General features: G+C 50.1%; 1 protein-coding gene and 1 long non-coding RNA gene across 6 annotated transcripts in view; one reads left to right on the forward strand and one right to left on the reverse strand.

The window, feature by feature from the left end:
• Nucleotides 1-22,516, forward strand: part of LOC125083931 (uncharacterized) — a 71,653-nt gene that overhangs the window by 47,871 nt on the left and 1,266 nt on the right. For 2 of the 3 annotated variants that reach the window (XR_007122413.1, XR_007122412.1), the window contains 2 exons: nt 10,011-10,137; nt 14,148-14,297. This is a non-coding gene — a long non-coding RNA (uncharacterized LOC125083931). Of the gene's footprint in view, nt 1-10,010; nt 10,138-14,147; nt 14,298-22,516 lie in introns of those variants that run through there. The other variant, XR_007122414.1, reaches the window with a different exon arrangement.
• Nucleotides 15,530-22,516, reverse strand: part of PAX5 (paired box 5) — a 191,637-nt gene continuing 184,650 nt past the window's right edge. For all 3 annotated transcript variants that reach the window (XM_047700944.1, XM_047700946.1, XM_047700945.1), the window contains one exon: nt 15,530-18,628. In XM_047700944.1, coding sequence (XP_047556900.1) covers nt 18,552-18,628 — 77 coding nt within the window. In that variant the 3' untranslated portion in view covers nt 15,530-18,551. The remainder of the gene's footprint in view (nt 18,629-22,516) is intronic.

Raw genomic sequence — 22,516 nt, forward strand, 5'->3', positions numbered from 1 at the left:
ACTGCACACTCCATAAGGGCAGGGCCTGCCTAGCACCGGACCCGGCCCTGGCAGCTGCCCAGCCAGTGTTTGTTGAAAGAGGAGGGGGAGCACAGGGAGTGCCATGCCTGAGCCACCTTGGACAGAGGCCGCTGCGCACCAACATTCCTTGAGCAACAGATGCATTACGCCAAGGCTCCTCCTTTCTGGCTCCCTCTCCCGCATCCTGCTAACTGTGCCCAGCTCCAGAAGGGCCAGAGTCTGATTCTCTGGGAGGACTCCCAAATCAGTCAGGGTCTAGGAGAAAATGGTTAGCCCACTCAAGAGGGTTCAACTGAGGAGGGTTTACTGATGGGACTCTGCAGAGCTGTGAGCAGACTAGGGAGACCAGCATGGGACGGTGAGGCATCCATGGGGAGCCGTCCCACCCTAAGGCCTGAAGGGCAAGGGGGAGGGAACGTTGTTGCCAGAACCTGGAGAAAACAGGAACCCATTGAAGAGGGGCTGATAGAAGATATAACAGAAAGCAGTCACCACAGAGTGTGGGTGAGGCAAGGAAGGACTGGGGATGAATCCTCTGGCCTCCTACGCTTCTCTCCCTCTAGTGTCTGACTAGGGTCCCCCAGAGGGCCCCAGGGGTCTGCATGTTGTCCGCAGAGATTAACCTCCTGGGATACAGAGCAGGGAAGAGGGGAAAAAAGGCGGGGGGGATGACCTGGTAGGAGTCATGGCATGGGACAGATGGAGAATAACCCCCATACTCCTCAACATTGCCAGAGCCCAGCCCCTCTGAAGAGAGGCCAGGACCTCCCCAGAAGGGCCACAAGCAAACAGGCCTCTGGGTAAAGTGGAGAGGGCGCCCCAGGGCAGGGACATGGGTGCCAGCTGCCTTGTACATCATGCCTTCACTAGTACCTCTCCCTGCTCAGCCCAGCCCAGCCCCCGGCAGTCCTAAACTGTTTCTCTTCTCACCTCTCTCCTTGCTGATCGGCTTGTCTCTGTTTTCTTCCTGACACCTTCTGAATAATGACAGCAGACCTTGAAGCCAACGAGTCGTGAATCAAAGTGGCTTCTCAATATCATAAAAGAGATGTTCTAAACCCCAAACATAAAGATCGTTTTATCTTTATTAATAGTTTAATGCATCTGAGAAAGCTATTTGACATTTTTTACACCTCCAACTCTTTCCTTCATGCATTGCTGGTCAGATTACACCAGGGTTCAGCCACTTAAATCCACTTAATAACTGACTAAATTCCACACTGAATTTACATTGAGCTACAAGCTGATTCTAGGATACAGATGAATTTTCTAGGAAAAACAAACAAACAAAAAACCCACACTAACGTCCTGACTCCAAAGTTGTAAATCTGCCTTAATAATGAGAAAGGAATTAGTTAAAATATTGGGATTAATGTCCTGTTTAACAGTACTTCCCGGTGAAGACTCTGCAGCACAAAGTGAAGAAATGTATCTCAATTAATAACTGAGAGTATTTTCTTTACCTATTTAATTAAAGTGCTGCCCTTGCAAACACATATTGTGAAATTAATTAAAAACACATGGAATTTGGGGCATGGAGAATAATTCAACTCCTCCCAATTGCTGGCAGGCCCAGTACACATCAGTGCATGACACTGTGAAGAGAAAGATTTGGTTACTAATGACATCTGAATTGGAATAACATCTAATTAATTGGCTAATTGTTTCTATTGTACACCATCACCACCACCACGGCCATATCACAAAAACACAACCAAACACATATGGCTACATTTAATACACACATGCACACACACTGGAGCCCGGCACATCACCTTCAAACATAAAACCCCACGCTCTGGGCACTTACATGCAAATATTCTCTCACAAGAGACACACATGGATAAATCCATAGATGACACACAAATACTCCCAAGTAAAGGTCAGTGAAGAAAGGAGAAAAACATGTTCTCTGCTTCTCCCCAACTTCCCAGAAAGAAAAAAAAATGTAACTGTCAGAAATGTGATAGGACTGCCGAAGACATATAGAAAAAGCTCAAACAAACCATGTAAGTTGTGAAACATAAATCCCAATTCTATTTGTTCTGCGACAGTGTATAAACCACACATTTTTCAATAAGATAGAAAATTAAAATCCTCACCAGGTTTAGAATTGCTTGGGGAAGTTAGATAGAAAGCCTAGTGTCCTGGGGAAAGGAGAAGCAACTGTTGGCCAGTCGAGGGCTGAAGGATGCTTCAGGACCATGGACAGCAGGGCTCAGCTGGCCTCTCTTCTTCATTCTGGAGTTGCTGTTAATGTGTTCACACCCCCAGAGCTGCAATTGGTCAGACATTCCATAAGCATAGTCTCTACTTGAAAAATTCCTCGATAGGTTCAATTCCTGGGGAGTTCCCTGGCAGCTGTAATCTGCATGTAGCTCCTAGGCTGTGCCTTCTGCTCCCCCAAATCTGTAGTCTGTCCTTTCCCCCCACTGAAGTTCACTTGATTCATCACAAACCTCTAAGTAGCCCAGGAGCTTTTCCTGTGCTTTGGTTCCAAATGGCTTAACATCTTCCTCACAAGGAATTCTCCCCAGTGACTATCAAATATTAACTAAAGCCAGTTAACCACAGACCGTAGAGAATTAGATAATGTTACTATATCCTGTTCAAAAAAAGTGTTTATGTATCCTCACCTTGGGTTTCCCTTTCCCTAAGCCAGTTTGTTACTGATGAGGAGATGTCTCAAGATTTCTTGAAAAATCTCAATCGTTTTTAGTGTGTTTGCTGTGGAATGTCCCCAAACCATTTGAAGACTAAATAATGACATCCTTTGGTTCATTCTCATCCTGCACCATTCTTCTTCTGAATAAAGCTTCCTGGATCAGGCACACAGGTTTCTCTTTGCAGCAGTCCCCCTCCCCCATGGTTTGTCCTTTATGGACCACCCCCCCAGCCACTGTTTTTGATAGTTCCCCCCAGACACCTTCTGTTGACAGGCAGTCTGCTGCCGTGGCACCCTGATGCTTCTTTGGCTTGGGGGTAATTTCCAATGACAGGTACCTCATTGTGGCCAGAGTTCTGCAATTTCATTCTCCACTTTCTTCCCAGTACTTGGGTGGGTGCCAGTGTTGATTGAGATCCAGCTCATTGGCTACACAGGATCAAGTGTCTGAGGACTTCAGACCTTTTGAAAGATAAAGATCACCCCAGGTGAGTCCAGACCCAAGGAGCCCTCAGTCTCTCTAATCTCTCATCTTTGACCCTGAGTCTTCATGGTCAGTACTTGGTCCTTTGCCTTTGATTCACTTAGAATCATGGAGACGTTGAGATGGAAGGGCTGGAGAGCATGTGCTGGAGAGCACTGTGCAGATGGAGAGGCTGAGCCCCAGGTAAGGACCTTCCAACACGGGTGTGACAGCAATCAGGCCGGAAGATGATAGTTCTCTCGTAGTCTCAGCTGGTCCCTCTTGAGTTTCTGAAGCAGAAACTCTCTTCTCCGCTATCCTCATACAAGTTGGCCATATCTTCCATCTGCCTTCAGTTCAGTTCAACAAACACTTGCTCAGTATGGACTAGTTGAATGAATAAAGGAAGGAATCTGTACTCTGAACCAGGCAGAGTGCTATAGGTAGGGTAGTGTGGCAGAAATGGCTGCTTATGTTCCAGTATCCACTCTCCCCTCTTCCCGTGGTAATAGAATTTGTAGCTGGACAAATAGGGCCACTCAGTATAAAGATCACATTCCCCAGTTTCCCTTGCAACCAGATGTGACTGTGTGATTTAGCTGTGGCCAGTGGGATATAGGCCACATCTTGGACCAGAAGTGCCAGGTAACAGGTTCCTGGAGCCTCACTTAAGAGAGAGCTGCTTCCCTTTTGTTTGTGCCCTTTATTCTGCTCCCTGGAATCCTGATGCTGCCATCTTGGACCTTGGGGCTGAGGGACTCCCTCAGATCCCTGTGGGTCTTCTGCAGCCAAGTTGCCCTATCAGCCCTGATCAGCAGCCTCCAGACTCCATATGTGAGAGAGGGTAATCTTCTGCTTATTTAAGCTACTGTTATTCTGGGGTTTTTAGGCATTCAGAGCTTATTTATTCTATCGTGGGTAGTAAAATAAATACTAAAGGGCTTTTAAATTTATTCTTTCTAACTTTGCAAGAAAACATTGGACTCTTTCAAAAGGAAATTTTATTAAGAAACTAGACTCTCTAGCTAAAAATAAAGAGAAATAAAGAGCTATGTGTATATCCACATATACACATACTCTATACACATAAATTATCAGAAAGAATTAGAAGAGACTGTAGTCCTGGGAAAGAGCTAGGGCCTCAGGGTTGGGGTGGGAATGAGACTCAACTGCCTACTTTTTTGCTCTGAATTTTTTTCACACATGTATATGTTATCTTTTTCTAATGCAAAAATCTAAAAATGAAGGAAATACCATTTTATACCTTAGAGGCCCCCAGTCTGGTGGTCACTATCAGAAGAATATTTTCAGTATTGCCAAATGGACATCCGGCTCCTCTTTCAGTGTCTCGATGGTGGGGTGCCTACGTCCTCCCCAAATAGTTTAATCTCTCCATGGGGAGGGAGAAAAACAACAAACATGCCACCCTCTGAACCTGTTTCTGCATCTGGGGAAGAGATAGGCCGTCCTCGCAGGGCTGTGGCAACTATACCCAGGGAGCAGGCTCATCCTAACTGCTCAGCAAAGGTGCTGACAGCTGGTACCACATCCCATGCCAGCTTGCCATTCCTGTGTGTCCCATAGTGCCTTGTAGATGCTGCTTGCTCCTATAACAATTGTCCTGCAGTGGCTGGCCTCCTCACCCCCAGAGGGGGAGCTCCCTGAGGGCAGGGATCATATTCCATTCATCTCTGTTTCCATCCCCTGTGCCCAGACAAGACCCTGGCCTGGAGCAGAGATCAAGGAGCATTTACTGGCTGAAGGAAGGAGAAAACAACTGGCAATTCATTTGAATTCCCAGAAACTCCAGTTGATTGATGATTTTTACTGGATGTTTAGTTTTTCCTGGATTCAAAATTCAGTTGAACCCAAGGAGTGTCGAGGTGAGGCATGATAGGGAAAGGGAACTCTGGGAACTGTGCCCAAAGGTACGACCCAGCGAGTGCTTCTCTTAAGAGGAAGAAGAAAATCCTCTTGGCATCTCCGTGAGGACTTCACGTCTGTTTCTGGTCCAGGGCATTAAGTACTCATGAGCTCAGGCCACTACAGAGTGCAGGGACTCTAGAGACTCTGCTCTGGGGTCACACAGCCTGGCTTTGTGTCTTGACCCCGCTGTTCACCAGCTGTGTGAGCTGGGGCAGGATATCTGAGCTCTCCTGCCTTAGCTTCCTCACCTGTAAAAGGATGGTAATAAGTGTACTTATCTCACTGGGTTAATGTTGTAAGGAGTTCATGAGATAATGCATGTGAAATCAATTTATTAAGGAGGCACAACTCTATGAGTTATAAACATGATTTAACTCTTTCCCAGCTCCCCCAGCTTTGCTATATAGAACTATCCTCTCCCAGGGCACCTGGGTGGCTCAGTGGGTTAAAGCCTCTGCCTTCGGCTCAGGTCATGATCCCAGGGTCCTGGGATCAAGCCCCACATCAGGCTCTCTGCTCGTCAGGGAGCCTGCTTCCTCCTCTCTCTCTGCCTGCCTCTGACTACTTGTGATTTCTGTCTGTCAAATAAATAAATAAAATCTTAAAAAAAAAAAAAACAAAAACTATCCTCTCCCTTTTCTGGTAGGGCAGCAGGATCTTTATTGACTTCACGGTCACATTTTAGAACTTTCTAGTAAACACCATCATTTACTAGATAATACAAATGTTTTCTCGTAAACCAAAGCTATTTCATTCTGGAACTTAATACTCAGTTCCGTTCTTTTTGAAACATTAGTCTCAAACATAGCTCAAAGCTCATAGTCTACCCTCATCCCTCTGAGTAGACTAGATCTTTCTCTGGTTCCATAGCCTAAAGAGAAACTGTATTAGTTCTCTACTGCTGCATAACAAATTACCACAAACTCAGTGGCTTAAAACCACAGAATCTTAGTATCTCACAGTTTCTGCGGGTCAGGAGTTTGGCATGACTTAGCTTGGTCCTCTCCTTGAGGTCTCCGAAGACTGAAATCCAATATTGGCTGGGGCTTCAATTTCATTTAGGGCTTGGGGTCCTCTTCCAAGTTCACTGATTGTTGGCAGAATTTGGTTCTTTGTGGTTATACAACCGACACCCTCAGCCCCTAGAGGCTGCTCACCATTCCCTGCCACATGGCCCTCTCTACAACATGACCCTCTGCTTCTTCAAGGCCAAAAAAGCAGGGCATCTACTTCTCTGACCTCTAGATAGTCTTAAAGAAATCATCTGCTTATGTCAGGATCGCCAGGGTAATCTCCCCTTTGATTAACTTAAAGTCAACTGATGAGGGACTTTCATAACATCCGCAGCATCTCCTTACCTTTACCTTTGTGTGGTAATCCCATGTGCCTCCCCTCCCCAACTCCTGCACACCGTTTCTGGCTGTGGGAAATCTTCCTCTGCTTCTTTTCTGTCCCCCAGTCCCATCAAAGGCTACTGTCACCACCACATAGCCTCCAGCTTTCAGATGTCTCACCAGGGGGGAGGGGCTTTGGGGCCAGGTTCTAGCAGGGTGGTGTAAAGGTGGTATGCCGCTCTGGTGCTCCACAACCCATAGGGCTTACCCGTGTTTCTGCCTGGTCTCCTTTCCCTGCTTCAGTAAACACAAGGACAGGTCACCAAATCTGCAGGCCATATAGGAGTGAAATTCCAGTCTTCCCTTCTTGCTCTTAAAGCCACCTTCCCTTCGCTTTGGAGACAAGAAGCCACAGCTCTGCCCTCAGGACTTCTGAACTTGCATTTTGCCCAAGCTGACCACCTTTTTCTCTCAGTCTTCTTATATTTAGGGTGGATGGATGAAGGCAGGGGGAGTCACTGGGTGGTCAGGTCTGTTCTCTGAATTGTCATTTCTCAGGTAGCACTGCAGAAGGTAACAGGACCCAACTCTTAGAGACTCTAAGAACTGTCGGTTTCAACTTTGGGTCTTGGCTGTGCAGTTCTGGGACAGCCGGAAAAATTCCACCAAGTCTCAGCAGCTGGTAAACAGTGCTCAATAAATGCTGAGAGGTATTATTGATCAAAACTCAACCCAAAGAGTCTTATATTTAGAAGCAAGGCAGAAGATCAGAGTGGACCAGGAGCAAAGCTGCAGATGATAGGCTGTGGTACTCCTTCAGTTCCTCCGGGCCAGGAATGTACTTGTTCACCAGCCTGGTATCAGGTTGAGTTCAACTGAGGGGAGGGCAGGAGTGAGGAGCAGGGAGGGCAGGACTCGTGCCATTCTTCAGCTTCAGCCTATTTGTCCTTCACTGCCCCAGAGTTGGGTAGGAAAGAACTGAATAAAGCTGAGACTGAAATTCTTCACCATTCATGGCGTTGTAGAGATCCAGCCTGGCTAGCTATCCCCAGACCCATTTCCTCTTTCTCTTCAGCACTCAGGTAGACTACATCTCTCAGCTGTGGCCACGAGATTGAGCTCTGGCTAATAGCACGTGAGTGAAAATGATGTCTGCCATTTCCAGCCCTGCCCCTGAAATCCTCCCAAGGCATGATCCTCCGTGTTCTTGCTTTTTTTGCAGTCTTGATGCAAATAAGCAAGATAACTTTGGAGGCTTCAAGTTGAAGCTGCCAGAGCCAAATAATAAAAGGGACCAAGATCCCTGAGTCACTTTGTAGAATGCTGCCTGCCGACCAGGAATGCCCACATTTAACAATTATTTGAGCAAAAGACATTCTTTTGTGTTTAGACATTTAAGTTATGGGGTATGTTTGTTACATCAGCTGGCATTGCCTTAACCAATACACAAGTTCACAGAGGAAATGAGGAAATTAGTCTGTGTCTACATTGTCCCTGCTTTTAGAACCTTCTAGGAGTTTTAGGCATTTATCTGCCATGCTCTATAAAGTCTGCACAATGTTTGAATTCCACTTCACAGAAAGGTTTTTTTTCCCAAACCCTCTTCAGGGGCCTTTCCTATTAAAAAATCCCATTTATAGAAACTACTACTTAGCATTTTTGGAACTTGTTATCCTGTTCAGCAGACTCTAAGTCAGGAGGCTTTGAACTCGGACAATTACTGCTCTTGATTAACAACAAGAACTGATGAGTTGGCCTTTCCAGTGTGCTAAGCAAACTCAGCCAAGCAGAAAATATCACTGAAGGGGAAACAATGGGAAGTGATTTTCCTGGTTACATTACGAGCCGTCGTGATATTTACACATGTTTGTGGATAATGTGGGAAACTCTGCCGCTTGCGTGCCCTTCCTGATGACAGTGCTGGGCTCGAGACGCCATGTTTCTCACTTGACCTGGGCTGTCGATGCCATCCTGTGGCTGCAAGCAGCCAGGCCAGTGGGAAAACCACAGACCTGGGGGTGCACAGGCGTGGGTGCAGGATCCCTGAACCATTGCTTCAGAGTACCTGCTCCTCCAGGTGTCCCTGGGGCCTCAGGCGGTCAGACGGCCCAGGCGGCGGCAGCCTAGAGGAATGGCCTTTGCTTCATACCCTCACCAGAATGGGGTATTTTAAAAAGAGATGGTTGTGAAACTGACTCCTGCTGTTTTTAATCTCAGGTTGCACTTGTACTTGTATTTCGTATGTCTTCATGTGTGAGTGGTCGTGCACGTTCTTTATGCATTTCTCTAATGGGGACAGTAGTAGTTTGCATATCATTGCATACAAAATCTTCACATATTAAGGCCAGTGCACCTCTTAACGTTTCATAGGTTTATTTTTCCACATTATTTGTCCTTTTTTGTTGTTGTTAACTGTTTTTTTGTACATTTTAAGTTTTAAAAAAATTAAGCAGTCAAAATTCTATCTTTTCCTTTGAGGCTATTCCATATCTTTAAGCTTACAAAGTCACATTCCATATAGAGGTGTGAATATATTCATCTGTAAACACCACTAGTTTTATTAAAAACTGAAAAAGTAACCGCTTAGGGGCGCCTCCCTGGTTCAGTTGGTAGAGCATGAGATTCTTGATCTCAGGGTTATGAGTTCAAGCCCCACATTGGGCATGGCGCCTACTTAAAAGAAAAAAAATAACTGTTTAATCCACCAGGGGCTTATCTGAGTGGAAGGTGTGAGGTAAAGATCTTCCTGGGGCTTTGGTAGGCTCCTTGATGGTTCATTTCTGCATTCTACCTTTGTCTCACCCCTTTCCAACTGCTATGACAAAAATACCATAGATTAGGTGGCTTGAACAACAAACAATAACTGTTTAATCCACCAGGGGCTTATCTGAGTGGAAGGTGTGAGGTAAAGATCTTCCTGGGGCTTTGGTAGGCTCCTTGATGGTTCATTTCTGCATTCTACCTTTGTCTCACCCCTTTCCAGCTGCTATGACAAAAATACCATAGATTAGGTGGCTTGAACAACAAACATTTATTTCTCACAGTTCTGGAGGCTGGGGTCCAAGGTCAAGGCATCGGCAGATTTGGTTTCTACCTAAGGCCTGTTTCCTATGTTCCCATATGGTAGAAGGGATAAGGAAACTCCCCAGGGTCTCTTTTATAAGACCATTTGCAAGCGTTCCACCCTCAAGACCTAATCACCTCCCAAAGTTCTCTTCCTCCTAAATACCATCACATTGGGGATTAAGTTGCCATATATGAATTTTGCTGAGACACATTAGGCTGTGGCAACCCTCATCCTGCATTCAGTACTGAGCCTGGCTCAGAGAAGTTTCCAACTAGAGTTTGACCTTTGGATGTAAAATATTGGCTTCTTACAGCTGAGAAGATCTCTTGGCAAACTCCTATTGGTCATTTGGGGAAAAAAACTCCCACAGTGCATATATTCCTCACAAGATCATTGAAATAAATGTTATGAGGTTTATACCCATTGTACGGATGAAAAAAACCAAGGCTTCTAGAAGTTAAGAGACTGCTTACGTCAGCAAACTGACCACCCAGCCCAGGCTCTTAGGAATCTTTGTCCTGCCCTTTTTCACAGCCCTACGGCAGCCTCATTCCCCCACAGAAATCACCACCGCACCCAGCACCTAGCACTGGGCCTGGTTCCAGCTGGTGTTTGAGTGAAGGATGGGCCTAAGGTGAAAGTCTCCTACAGCAGACCTCAGGTATGTCCCTCTCATCCTCTTTGTGACAGTCACTGAGGTTGGAGGTGGTGCTGGAGGCTGCTAGAGCAGATTCCAGGCTGGCATTTCCACCCTTCTTGCTGGAGGCCTTGCGACGACCTCCATTCTGCCTCCATTCATACCCGGGCTATGGCAGATACTGGGTGGCCCACCCCCAAGGAGGGCAGGCTTGGGGCCTCTGTCCCGGGGAGCTGGAAACGAGGGTTGTGGCATCAGGGACGGCGATGTCTGCTCTGCCTCACCAGACGGTCCCATTTTCAGTTCCAAAATGCTGCCACTTCTCCCTGAAGTTCATGCCTCCAAGCCATGAGCCTGGGGAAGAAAGGCACTGGGCCAGCGCTCCGCTGCACCAGCACGTCTCTCTCCCTCAGGAATCACCTTCGTCACCATCCATTGCCAAAATGAATGGAGGCTGTATGGCCGGCTTTATTAAATATGAATGAGTCGCAGCCCACGGCCCCCATGCGGTCACTCACCCACTCCATCTCTGGCAATTACTGCGTCGCACACACTGTGCCAAGGGGCGCAGCGGTCCCTGCCTGCCCTTGCAGACTGACACCGCCCAGCAGGGGCAGGGCTCAGCTCTGCAACTGCCCCTGATGGAAAGCCACTCCTGGGCTCCCGTGCAGTCAGAATGGCTCTGCTTTGCAGGTGTAGGGACAGGGCACTTTCCACAGAAGGACTGTGGATTCTCGGGCTCTGAGCCTTCGCTGGGTCGGGCCTGTGGCTTTGGAGCCCAAGACAAGGGGCTCCTGGTCTGGTGGGCTCCTGAGCAATGTCTGCATGTTAGAGGTGTGTGGGTAACACCCAGACATTTTTTATTTCGGGCAGTTAAAGATCCAGGTTAAGAACACGTGTGCATGCGCACACCATCACTGAACACACATTCAGTGTGTGTTAACGTTACGCTCACAAGAACCCACTAGATTGTGAGTTTCGTGTCACTAGGGTCCTTGGTAGCCCTGTTCACTGCTGTGTCCCCAGTGCTGGGGACAGAGGACCTGCTTAAACATTATTTGTTGAATGAATAAACAAGGTGGGTGTTACTGTTTAGGAGCAAATGAAGTTGAGTGACAGAACTCGCCAAGGTTCTCCAGCTACTGAGTGTCAGAGCTAGGTGTCCCCTCCAGGGTGGGGCTCCAGCCAGCCCCACAGGCTGCCAGCTTGCCCGCCCAGGGCCCTTCCTGCCCTGCCCAGGCCAGGGTCCAACACCACTCCATCCTGCTATAGTTACATGGATTTGTCTGACCTTAATTCCATCAGGAGAGCCAGAAAAATTCCCCATGGCCCCACGTGGCTCTGTCAAAGTTGTCAAAAACCATCTATGAAGTTGTAAAGACAAACGAAATCAAATTCTTTTTCTGAACTTAAAAAATTACTTTTATTTTAGGAACCAATAAAATTATGGCAAATATTTACAAATAATTATCTCACATAAAGGTTACATAAAATCAATTCTTCACAAGTAACAGTCACTCATGAAAAGACACACAGATATTAAAACTACGCCAATCTTATTGCAAGTTTCTCCAACTAATCTAAAATAAAAGTGTTGCAATCAACCATTTAACTTAGAATAAAACCACAAATTTCAGGTTTGACAAGGAAAAAAAAAGTAAAAAACCAAAACCCCACCCCTGTTTTCTCCCAAGTCCCACCCCCAGCCCCTGCCCTCCTCCCAACAAAAGAAAAATATGTCCGACATCTTTGGCAAATTGGCACTGCTGTAATTACATTCAAATATTATTACACACAAAAGCAACACACGTCACTAAGAAAAAAAACCACCAATATTTCAAGTCAGTTATTTTCTACTAGAAAAAAAGAATACAAAACATACACATTTTTAAGAAGCATTTTTTTTTTCAATCTGTTGGAGACAGTGTCTCCCACTTTCAAAGGCAATTCAATTGTGGGGGGGGGTTGTACTTTTTTTGTACTTTTTTTTTTTTAACAAGTAGCGTCTATGCAGGCATCACAAACTTTGGCGGATACAATAGATATGTATTTCTTTGATGCTGGAAGGTCAGTCCCTAAGACAAAGTCAACTGTCTCAAAGAATGAGAAGCTAAATCCATGTGTCTTCCTGGCAAAGAGTTCCACTTGCAATGTAATCTGCATTTATTTCTATAAATACTCAATGTCCAAAGGCCACTAGAGGGTGAACAACCAGGGCAGCATCTGTCAGCAAGAGTCAGGGCAAAACCCAAATCAGATTTCCACCCTTGGCCCAGACTTGGAGGCCCAGCGGGGGAAGGGGGGGGCAACCAGGAGGCCCCCACTGCCCACTCTACCCGCCCCCCCATTGATCTGGTAGCGTGCGGCCAAGGGATGGGCATGCCTCTTCCTGAGCCCCAGGATGGGCTGCTGCCAGATCTGCTCACCGTCTCTGACCGAAGGCGAGGCGAGCAAGCAAGAACTGGCATGAGGAGACTCAGCACTAGGTCTGAGTTTCAAGTGTCTGAGATGCAGGGGTGTGTGTGCGCGTGCGTGTGTGCACACTCACATGTGCACATATGGAGGGGAGGGCCCGATTCAGAGGCTCTGAGTTTTGCAGGGCATTTCAGAAAGACTCAGGACTTATTTATTTTTAGCTTTATAGCAATTAATTGGCTATTGATTGGTTGGAATGTTCAACTCTCCATTTCCTCAAATACAATAAAATAGTTTCATTAAAATGTATTCATGCTTGAAAATAAGGGAGCCATTAAGTGGTTTCCTTTATGTTCCACTCCAAGGGAAATGCACCATTTGTAAATCAAAAATCCATCATCCAAAATCACTTGTTCTTAATGGTGCTTTTAGAGAAGATGAGGGACGTGGCCTTATGCATGGTGATTTTGGGGATGAGGGTGGCCCATGGCCATTGTTGCAGGAATGGGTGAGCCTGTGTTTGGGGTGGGTGAGGCTCAGCTTGACCTCTTACAGCCAGGCCTTAAGAGCCGGGCGAGGGGGTGCCTGACTCCCCATCCAACCCGCCCCCTGCTGTTGCACACGCTTCCTTCCCCAGCCATGCTCAGAACTGTCTAGAGCTGAAAGGTGGAATTCCTGCCTGCCTTGTCCTGCCCACACGCCAAATATACTACCTGAGACGGACTCCGTTTTAGAATTTGTTACGATTTCCTCAGTAAATAAAGAGTTGTGTTTTCTCCTTGTGCTGCTCAGAGGTCTAAGATGTGGGAAGGAGTATATCTAGACTTACTGCGTGGTGGTTACATTTACCCCCAGCTCAGACTTGGGATAAATGGGACCCCTGGGAACATATGGACTGAAACTCTAGATTGGCAGGGACATGACCCTGAGGTCTCCTTGGATCCTGGGGTGGGGGGTGGTCCAGGAACGGGACCCCGTGTCGAGAAATCACAGCAAAGGAAAGAAAGTCTGGTGCCTGGCTGCTCCTGGCAAGCAGCCCACATCCCAGAAGCTGTAGACCCCTCCTCAGGAGAGCGGGCAGGCCGGGGACTTGCTTCCAGTCCTCCCTGGCAGCCCCTCGGGACCTGGCCGCCACTCCGGAGATGCAGCGGCAAGCTGACAGTGGGGAAGTGCAGATCAACACTGTGGCTCCACCATGAATATGCAAGAGGGAATCCTGAGGTAAGGGGTCGGCAGGGGACAAGGGGCTGAAGGGGCTGCTGGGAGGTGGGGCGGACTGCAGGCTAGGAGTCATGGCCTGACTGTCCAACATTCCGATTATGTTTTGTTACCTTTTAAGAAATGTACTTGCCTTGGACCTCTCCGAGGCCAAAAGAACTAAAGGAATAAATTCTCCAGGAGCACCGATGTGCGTGCCTGGAAACCATCAAAGGCAGGCTCCTAGATGGGTGACAGGGCCACGGCCGCAAAGCCAGCTTCTTAGCGGGGCCTCCCAGGATCCGGTCTAGCCCAGAGCTCTGTGGGTGTCCATCCGCTCCAGCTTGGGCCTGGCTGATCCAGGGGCCTGGCTTTCTCCCTACCCTCGGGGCAGCTGTGTCTCAGACATATCTTGTTTCTAGGTGTTTGTCAGGAGTGCTTGGTTTGTTTTTAAGATTTGCTCCCCATGGCTTGGAGCTAAAATCTAGCTGAAATGTCATCCAGGAGAGAAGCTGGTACAGAGGCTCCCAAAGGTGGGGCAGTTGCTCTGGGCTATGACTTCTCATAAAGGGATTTTACCCCTCAGTGCCCTGTGGCCACATCTGGGGCACTTTCCCCCCACCCCCCCCACAGGAAAGACCCCTCTCAAAGCCAACAGTCCGTCCACTCCCACCATCCCCAACTGTTCTATCCAACCCACCTTCAAAGCCCAAACAGTCTGCAAGAGCCCAGGGTGAGGAGGGAGGGGTAGGGACTGGGGAGGCCCGTCCTGGACAGTGACTGGCCTGACAAGCTGAAGCACGTCTCCCATCTCGCTGGGCTCCTGTCTTCAGTGAAAGGCAGGAGGTGAAGAAGAAAGGTAGCACTAGACAAAAATTATTGGGTCACGAGCTAGGAGCCAGTGGATCAAACATGGCCCACAAACCTATTCTTTTGGCTGAAAAAGCATTTAAAAAGTTTCTACCTTTGAATGCCCCTGGATGGGGCCAGGTCCTACCCCCCACGCCTCCTCACGCCCCGCCTGAGTGGCAAGATGACTCTACCTGCCTGACTGGGGAATAGTAGTTCAGGGGCCTGGAGACTGCAATCTGTATTTCCCAGGCCTGTGGCCGCCATCAGGGCCTGGCTGGGGAATGCCTACATGTTGTCACAGACAGGTCTGAAGTCACAGTGAGGGGACATCTTGTAACCCCTGGAACCTTAGACCCTGGGAATCAGAGGCAGGCCCACGTCCAGGCCTCGCCAGGGCCAATGGTGTGGTCTTGGATGTGCTCTGATCCCTTCAGAGTCTCAGGACCCAGCAGGGAGGAAACGTGAATGAAACCTCAGCAGCACTGAAGTGAAGGAATCTGGGCAAAGACTTTGTAGGTTTGGTGTTCATGGAAACCACAGTAGACCAGCAAAGCCACCAAGCCTCAGGCCATTTGGTCAGGCCAGCCTCTAGGTCTCTGTTCTTTCTTTCCTCATTGTGGGTACAGGGGGTTTCCAGGGATTGAAGGGTATGTCTAAGCCATATGCTCTCATGACAAGAGCACAATTTCTGTGGAGAGAGAATGAGGCCCAGAGATCTGAGAATTCACCTCACCTCTGTCTTGCCATGCAAGCCCCAAATCTTGGTTTTCCCATCTCTAGAGTGCGTATTGTGATCTTTGCCCCAGGGAATGGTCAAGGATTGCAAAGCACCATATAAATATGAGTTATGAAAGGGCTAACCCTAACTAAGGCGCCTTGGGAAAGGGAGGCTGGATTTGATATGTCCTCAGATTTTTCAAAGCTGGAGCTAGACTAATGGTATGAAACTTCTTAAAATCCACAGGGTCCTTTCTGAAAGTCAGAGCTGGAACATAGGGCTGAAGACCTGTGGAGGAGCACCCCAGGCCTCCAGCCAGAGTGCTGGTGAAAGCCCTGGCCTTGTTTTCCATTCAGAATTCTCTGGCATTTACTCAACGGCTTGTGTCCTTTGGAACCTTTCTCTCTAAGCTCCCAGGCAGTTCCACCACGCAGCGCGTGGACTCTGGGCTGGGGAGAGCAGGTACTTGTGTGAGAACATGCGCGTACATCCTTGTGCTCTTGTGCTTCTGCCCGGCAGCCCAGGAATCAAGGGTTGTTTTATAAGTACAAATGCGATCTGAAGACCAGCAGAGCCTCAGGGGGCATAGGAAAGGCATGGACAGAGCTCATCACAGGGCACAAGAAGGAACAGAAGGGTACCAGCTGGGCTCTGATGAGGAAGGACAGTGTTTGCTTTAAGCAGTTGGTTCAGGGAAGGCCAACTTCCCAATAGCCTGAGACCACAAGGGGGGACGTGGACCAAAGGTGTGGGTACAAAAGGCCAAAGGCCTGATCTGCAGACCCCTGGGCCCACCCATTCCTGCAGGAGGGAAGGAGGGAGGAAAGGAGGAAAGGAGAGGCCAGCTACCGTACCTTCTCCTACCTTGCCTGGCAGGTGGAGGCTGGAGCTAGTTCATCCTGTTCCTGGAGGTGGGCTCTGCCCGAAGCTACCTCCCTTCTTCGCCCAGCAGGTTCCAAGGTGGTGGGTGTGCCTGCAGGGAGCACCCTGGCTCCACCTCTGCCCTGGGTGGCTTGGCCTCCTTGTCACTAATAGCTCAGGACTTTCCATCTGTGGCAGTGGGCCCAGAACGATTTCCCACTGCCCTTGCTGTCAACTTCCCTCCCCAGGGATGGAGGGATCACCTTGTGCCAGGGGTCAGGAGGCTGAATCTTAGCCCCACCTCTGCCAGTCACCACCTGGGGACTCCACCTCGTTGAGCCCCGGTTTCCTCTTCTCTCCCACCTCCTTGTAGGATGTTGGGGAGAAAACGCGTGGTGGCCAGAGATCTGTTCTATTTCCCTGCATTGTCCTAGGCTTCCCCAAACTGGGCCTCAATTTCCCCTGGGAGGAGCTGGACTAGATCTTTTCAAGGCAGATTCCCATCCCTCTGCGTGTTCTTATTTCCCATTTGGTCCAAATATTAGTAGGACATAGATGCCCACCCCCTATGCTTGCTCAGAAGTAGAAGACCTGCCCCCGGATGGCCCAGTTACAGTCCCAGCACCCTGGGAAAGAGGAAGGCAAGGAGATAACTGGAGGATGGCCTTGTAGGTGACCCAGCTATACCAAGGCAGCCGAGGCTCAAAGGGGAAGGTCTTGTCCGAGGTCACACAGCAAAGAAGTGGTGTGGCCAGGACAAGACCTCCCAGGCCCAGTAACACCAGGCTGTGCGCTGCCCCAGCTCTTTGCCAACTTGGTGACATGCAAACATCAGAGACCCTGTCACACAAGACGGCAAAGTCCATTTTCATCTACGTAATCAAGCCTAGATTGGGACAGGGCCTTCAGCTTGTTCTGACTTGGCAAGAAAGACCACTGAAAGAATCGAGGCTCCAGGCAAAGGGATGGTGGCCCCTGGCACGCCTATTTCAAAACCACTCCCAGTTCACACAGCAGCTCCTTACTGCTGATCTTGCTCCCCTCCTGAAAGGCCTTCCTCTGTCCCCCACATCTTCCCAAGTGTTTTTTCTGACCACTCCAGAATCCACCGAGGTCTCCAAGCTCCCAGGGTCCTTGGCCATGGCCCTGACCGTCACCACCCCTTGCATCAGTAGGTATATACCCACTGTACAAAGTTAGGCATCTGCTCCTACGCCAGCACCTCTATTCCTAGCTGTATACTAGGCTCCACGGGGACAGGGAGGGGCTAATTGGGAAGCTCTGGCTGACTGCTGTAGGTGTGAGTGGTCCTCAGTGCAATAATGTCTTTTCTGTTAATTATTGTCTATGTGCCAGGGACAGGCTTGTCCAGAATCCACTTTCTGGCATCCTGGAGGGTGGGAGAAATGTCCATGGTGGGTGTCCAATGTGATTTGAGCCTGGGCATGCCTCAGAAAATACATCCCAGTTCAGTTCAGTGGTTCCAGGGGCTTGGGAGTCCCAGCCTTGGACTATGGTCTTCTGGGTCCTGTCCAGCCCCAGGATTCCAAGTCCACAATGCAGTCAGCACCTTGGACAGTATCTTTAGACTTTGTAGCTGAGGAATCTCCCAGACAGTTCATTGTTCTGAGTCCTTTGATATGGAAAAGAGCTGCTCACACTGCACTGGGGCCAAAAAAATGGAGTCAGGAAGGCAGGGCATCTCTCCAGTGTGTTTCTCCCAAGGAGGGATCTCAGGGGGGAAGCTTGAAGCATAACCAGCCTGATGAGCCTCTTAGTCCAGACGTTAAAGAAGTAGCAATGAGCAGGAGGCTGTGCCCGGAGGTGGGCATCCTTAGTCTCAAGGACAACTCCGAGCCCACCTGTAGGGGGCAGCCAGGACAGAGGGGATGCTCTGCACACAGGTCTAAGATGTCCTGTGACACATCAGGAGTACTGGATGCATAATGGGTGGGCAGTCTGCTCAGTTGGACCCTCAGGCCCACAGAAAAGCAAGAAGGTATTTACACGGGTGCTGTTGAAGTGACAAAAGCAAGCTCTCCTTCCCAGGCCTGGGGCAGGAAGACAGGTGGATGGTCAGTCAGCTGGGGACTGGCAGGCAAGGCTAGGGCTACAGTTGTCTGCAGAATAGTCTGTGGCTTTGCAGAGACCTGGTTGCTGTTGGGAGAAGCTCACTGATTGACTCTTAGAAATGGATGTGTGTCGAGAAGTCCAATGGCCTTACCATAGAACCCCAGCTCCCTGGCAGGAAAAGGTTGGGAGGGAGTTTCAGGCGAGAGGGGATTGCTGGGGGATGGTCTCACTGGGCCTCTCTGGCTGTCTTCAGAGGGGCTGAGAGGCTATCGCCCTCAGTGATATGTGTTATAAGTGCTTGGCGCCCGCCTGGCTCCGAGGGTCAGTGACGGTCGTAGGCAGTGGCGGCTGCAGGTGGGGCAGCTCCTCGGGCCGCGGCGCTGTAATAGTACGGGGAGCCTGGGGGAGACAGAATAGGGCACGGAGGTTCAAGGGTGACCTTGTGCCTGCAACCCCATACCTGGGGTCCCCTTTCTACCAGGGGCCCCTCCCCTTCCTCCCAGGCCACCAAGATCTCTGTCCCAGTCTGTTCCCCAGATTGCAAGCTTAATTAGGGTTGCTTCCTCTTAGGAGATTTCAAGCCCTCCTCCCCATCCAGAGCTGGGGGAGGCAGACTGGAGCCCTCAGGTCCAATCCTCCCTGCTGCCCGTTTCAGTAAAAAACGGTTTACTGGAACTCAGCCTTGCCCATTTGATTCTGTGCTGTCCATGGATGCTGTCCTGCTACCACAGCCGAGCTGCCTGCTGCAGCTGAAGTCACATGTTCTGCCAAGCCCCAAATGTTTACTGTCCAGCCCTTGACAGGATGAGTTTGCCCACTTCTGGCCTAGAGGGTGAAAAGCCATCACTTCTGAGTTCGCCCTGTGGATCCCTTATGACCTGACTCCGCCTACCTCTCTGGCTTTCCCCCCAACAACCACTGCTTCCCAGCCCATACCATGCACAGGCCACACCCCAGGGAGCTCAGACTGCACACAGGTCTCAAGGACACCCTCATGCTAACAGCAACTACCCGTGGAGAAGCATTTCTTCGGCCTCACACCGCTTTTTCCACATGTGTTGTCTCATCTCCTCCTCCAGGACAGGCGAGTTAGCCCATTAGCCTCCTCTCCTTGCCTCTCTGCCTCTTTGCCTCTTCCTGTGCTCCTTCCTGAAGCCCTCCTGAGCTCAGCCTCCTCTGCAGCCTGGACCTGAGCCCCAACCATCTCTTTTACTGCTGCTTCCCCTACCCCTGGATGGAGAGCCCCACATGGTCAGGCGCTGGGCTCTGCTCTTCCCCGTGTCTGTCTTCAGTCCCGGGTTGGTAGCCAGGCATGTGGCCTGTGCTCACAGCCAGGTCGGATGAGTAAATGCACGGCAGCACCCAGTAAACAGACAATAGCAGAGACCCCTGCCCATTTACTCATTTCTTTTCTGGCTCTGTTGGGGACAATAAGGGGCAGTAATCACAAATATCACAGACCAATGTTCAGAGTCAGCAGGGAGATTAGAGCTCTGGGGAATACAAGATGATTCTGGCAGAGTCAGGTTTCCTGGAGGGTGTGGGTTGGGCTGGGTTTGGAGGACAGGAAGAGACAGACATGGGGAGCCTGAGGTATGGGAGTCCATGGTGGCCCCTCTCCCTGTGGAGGCCCTACTACCTGTGACCTCTAGACATAGCCAGGGTGAGGGCCAGGCTGGGTTCCTCCCACTGTCTCCAGGCTTCATTCTGGGACTACCTGCTTAGACAAGGCCTCCAGGAGGCCTACGCTGTACCCAAACTCCTCCCCAGGGATGAAAGAGTCTGGGGGGCTCGGGGAGACCAGCACATTCTCAGAACTACAAAGCTTAGAGATGCCAGGACATTGCCTCATTTTACAGGTGAGGACATGAGGCTCAACATACAAAACCATATGCCCAAAGCCACAGGGCCTCTCAGTGCCACAGCCTAGCCCACATCCAGGACTCTTCCCACCGTGGTTCAGTCCATGGTCTGTCTACCCAGTGCTGGGGGGCAGGGTTTATCCAGGTGGACAGTGGTGAGGGCCCTGGTGGCCCCCAGACCATGCATGGGAATAGTGATCTGCTTAATTCCCTGGGGGAGTGGACTCGTGTTTATTCTGAAATCCCAGCCAAATCCAAACCAATTTTGGTGAGTCTCCCAGATACCATCACTGAGCACCAAATCATGGACTTTTGGCTGAATGACCCTGAACAAGTGGGTCTTGTTTTCTCCTCTGTAAAAGGAGGTCATAATGGGGTCATATGAGGGCACCACAAGACAAGGATATGAAAGTGTTTTGGAAATGGACACTCTTCTAAGCCACTTAGAGCTATTCACTCTTTCCATTCCCAAAACAATTCCATCAGGTAGAGATTAGTGTTGTCCCCATGTAGCAGATGAGGAAGCCGAGGCACAGATACTGAGTAGGTTCCCTAAGATTACACAGCTCGTACATGATCTAGAGGGCAGGAGTGAGGAGGCACTGTAGCGCCTGCCACTGGCCCTCCAAACCCAGTCCCAATGACTGCTTTCTCCCTTTGCCGCCCTGGGGAGGGAGTATGGCTCAGGCAGCAGTGACAGCGGAGGAGGAGAGAGAAATACCTCTCCGTGCTGATCTAGAAGGCAGAGACACCCATCCCATGCCTAAGTGTTCCCAGAGATGACTTTTCCTGCTGCCTCCTCTGTTACCTTCCTAGTTGTAGCCCTGGCTCAGAGACACCTGTCAGCCAGCCTTCTCTGTCCTCTCTTCGGGGTTGGGGACCTAGGACAGTCCCCCATGGAGAATCTGTGGTGCCAGCCCTGCATCCTGCCTTAGAGAGGAATGTGCGTGCCTGTGCCCCGGGGGTGGGGGGCGGTCCCTACAGGCCTGGGCAGGGCAGAGGAGTGGAAAAACAGCAGGGACTGCCCTCACCAAGGGCTCTCCAGGGGCAGCAAATGTAAGTCTCCTAGGAGGAACCCGGCTCAGGCCTCCCTTTTCCCACAGGCCACCACTCACCCCTGGCTCTGACTCTACCCCCCCCCCCCCCAACCTCTCACAGCCTAATCTCTTGGCCAGCTCGTCCCAAAAAATCAAAAATGCCTGCATTTACCATGAGAAATGAAACCACCACCTTACGAAGCACTGTGTCTTTCTGGTGCCGATTAGACCTCCATCTAGAATAAACTTGTCCTTTTCTTCCGCCATTTTTCCTAATTCACAGTTTTATCAGTTTGTTCTTGACACAGTCATTCCAGGTTCCTGCTCACTCCCTCAACCCCTTAGAGCAGGCCCCACGCACACCCATTCTAATCTAACTGACCCGGGCTTTCTTCCCCACCCCACCTGCCTCTGTGCCCCCCCCCCCATTGTGGTCATTGTGCCCTGGCTGGGCCTTGTGTGGGCACCATGCTGGCGCCTCCTGCAGAGGGGGCTCGAGGGGAGGGAAGTTCTCCTGAGAATTCAGTGCCCAGCCTCACTAGGGCAGCATTGCCCATCCTGGCTTTGGGGGGGTTTCTGGGAAGGGCACTACAACCAGGCTGGCTGGGGTGCAGGTGGTGCATGTGAGGCTGTGAGCACACAGGTGTGTGCGTGTTGGGGGGCGGGTCTCACCTGTTTCTGCAGCTCCCACTGATCCAGAGCAGGGGCACCAAGGAGCCTCAGAGCAGCTTCCCACACCCCACCCTGGTACCTTCCCCAGAAATAGTCGGTCTACCTCTCTGGTCCAGGGGGATGCTTTCAGTTAAAGGCCTGAAGACAAGCTGGGTAGAGGACAATCTGGCAGACATGATGGGCATGCAGCTAATTTGCAAGACTATGGTACAGTGAGCCCCGTGCTTCAGGAAGGTTGGATCACTGCTTATTCAGGGCTGTGGGCCTCAGGAGAGCACCAGATTCAGCTCCTGCCTGAACAAAGCCGCCAGTGGCATTTATCCTCATTTTACAGCTGAGACAACTGAGGCCCAGACTGGAGGATGGCCTGACTACGATTTCCCACGTTACAGACTTGGGAAGTACAGGGGCCGTTTCTCATGTCCGTCTGCCCAGTGTTGTGTTGACTTTCCCTGTGTTTGCAGGGTGTCCTGTGGTATGAGGCCCGCCTCTTTGAATGAACTCATTTTCCCATTCCGCTTGCTGCTCGGGCACAAGTGTGTCCCCTGGGCTCTGCCTATTTGAGCCTCTTGCATGTGAGGGTGCACTGAGAGGAAGTGAATGGGCCAAAAGACTTCATCTGCTAGGAGCAGATGGTGGAGGCACCCAGCTCCAAGTGGGAGTGGCGGCAGGGCTGAGCTCTCCTACACCCCGGCCAGAGCAGCAGCAGAGGGCGG

The sequence above is a fragment of the Lutra lutra genome, chromosome 13 (genome assembly GCF_902655055.1).
Source record: "Lutra lutra chromosome 13, mLutLut1.2, whole genome shotgun sequence".
NCBI classification, from domain to species: Eukaryota; Metazoa; Chordata; class Mammalia; order Carnivora; family Mustelidae; genus Lutra; species Lutra lutra.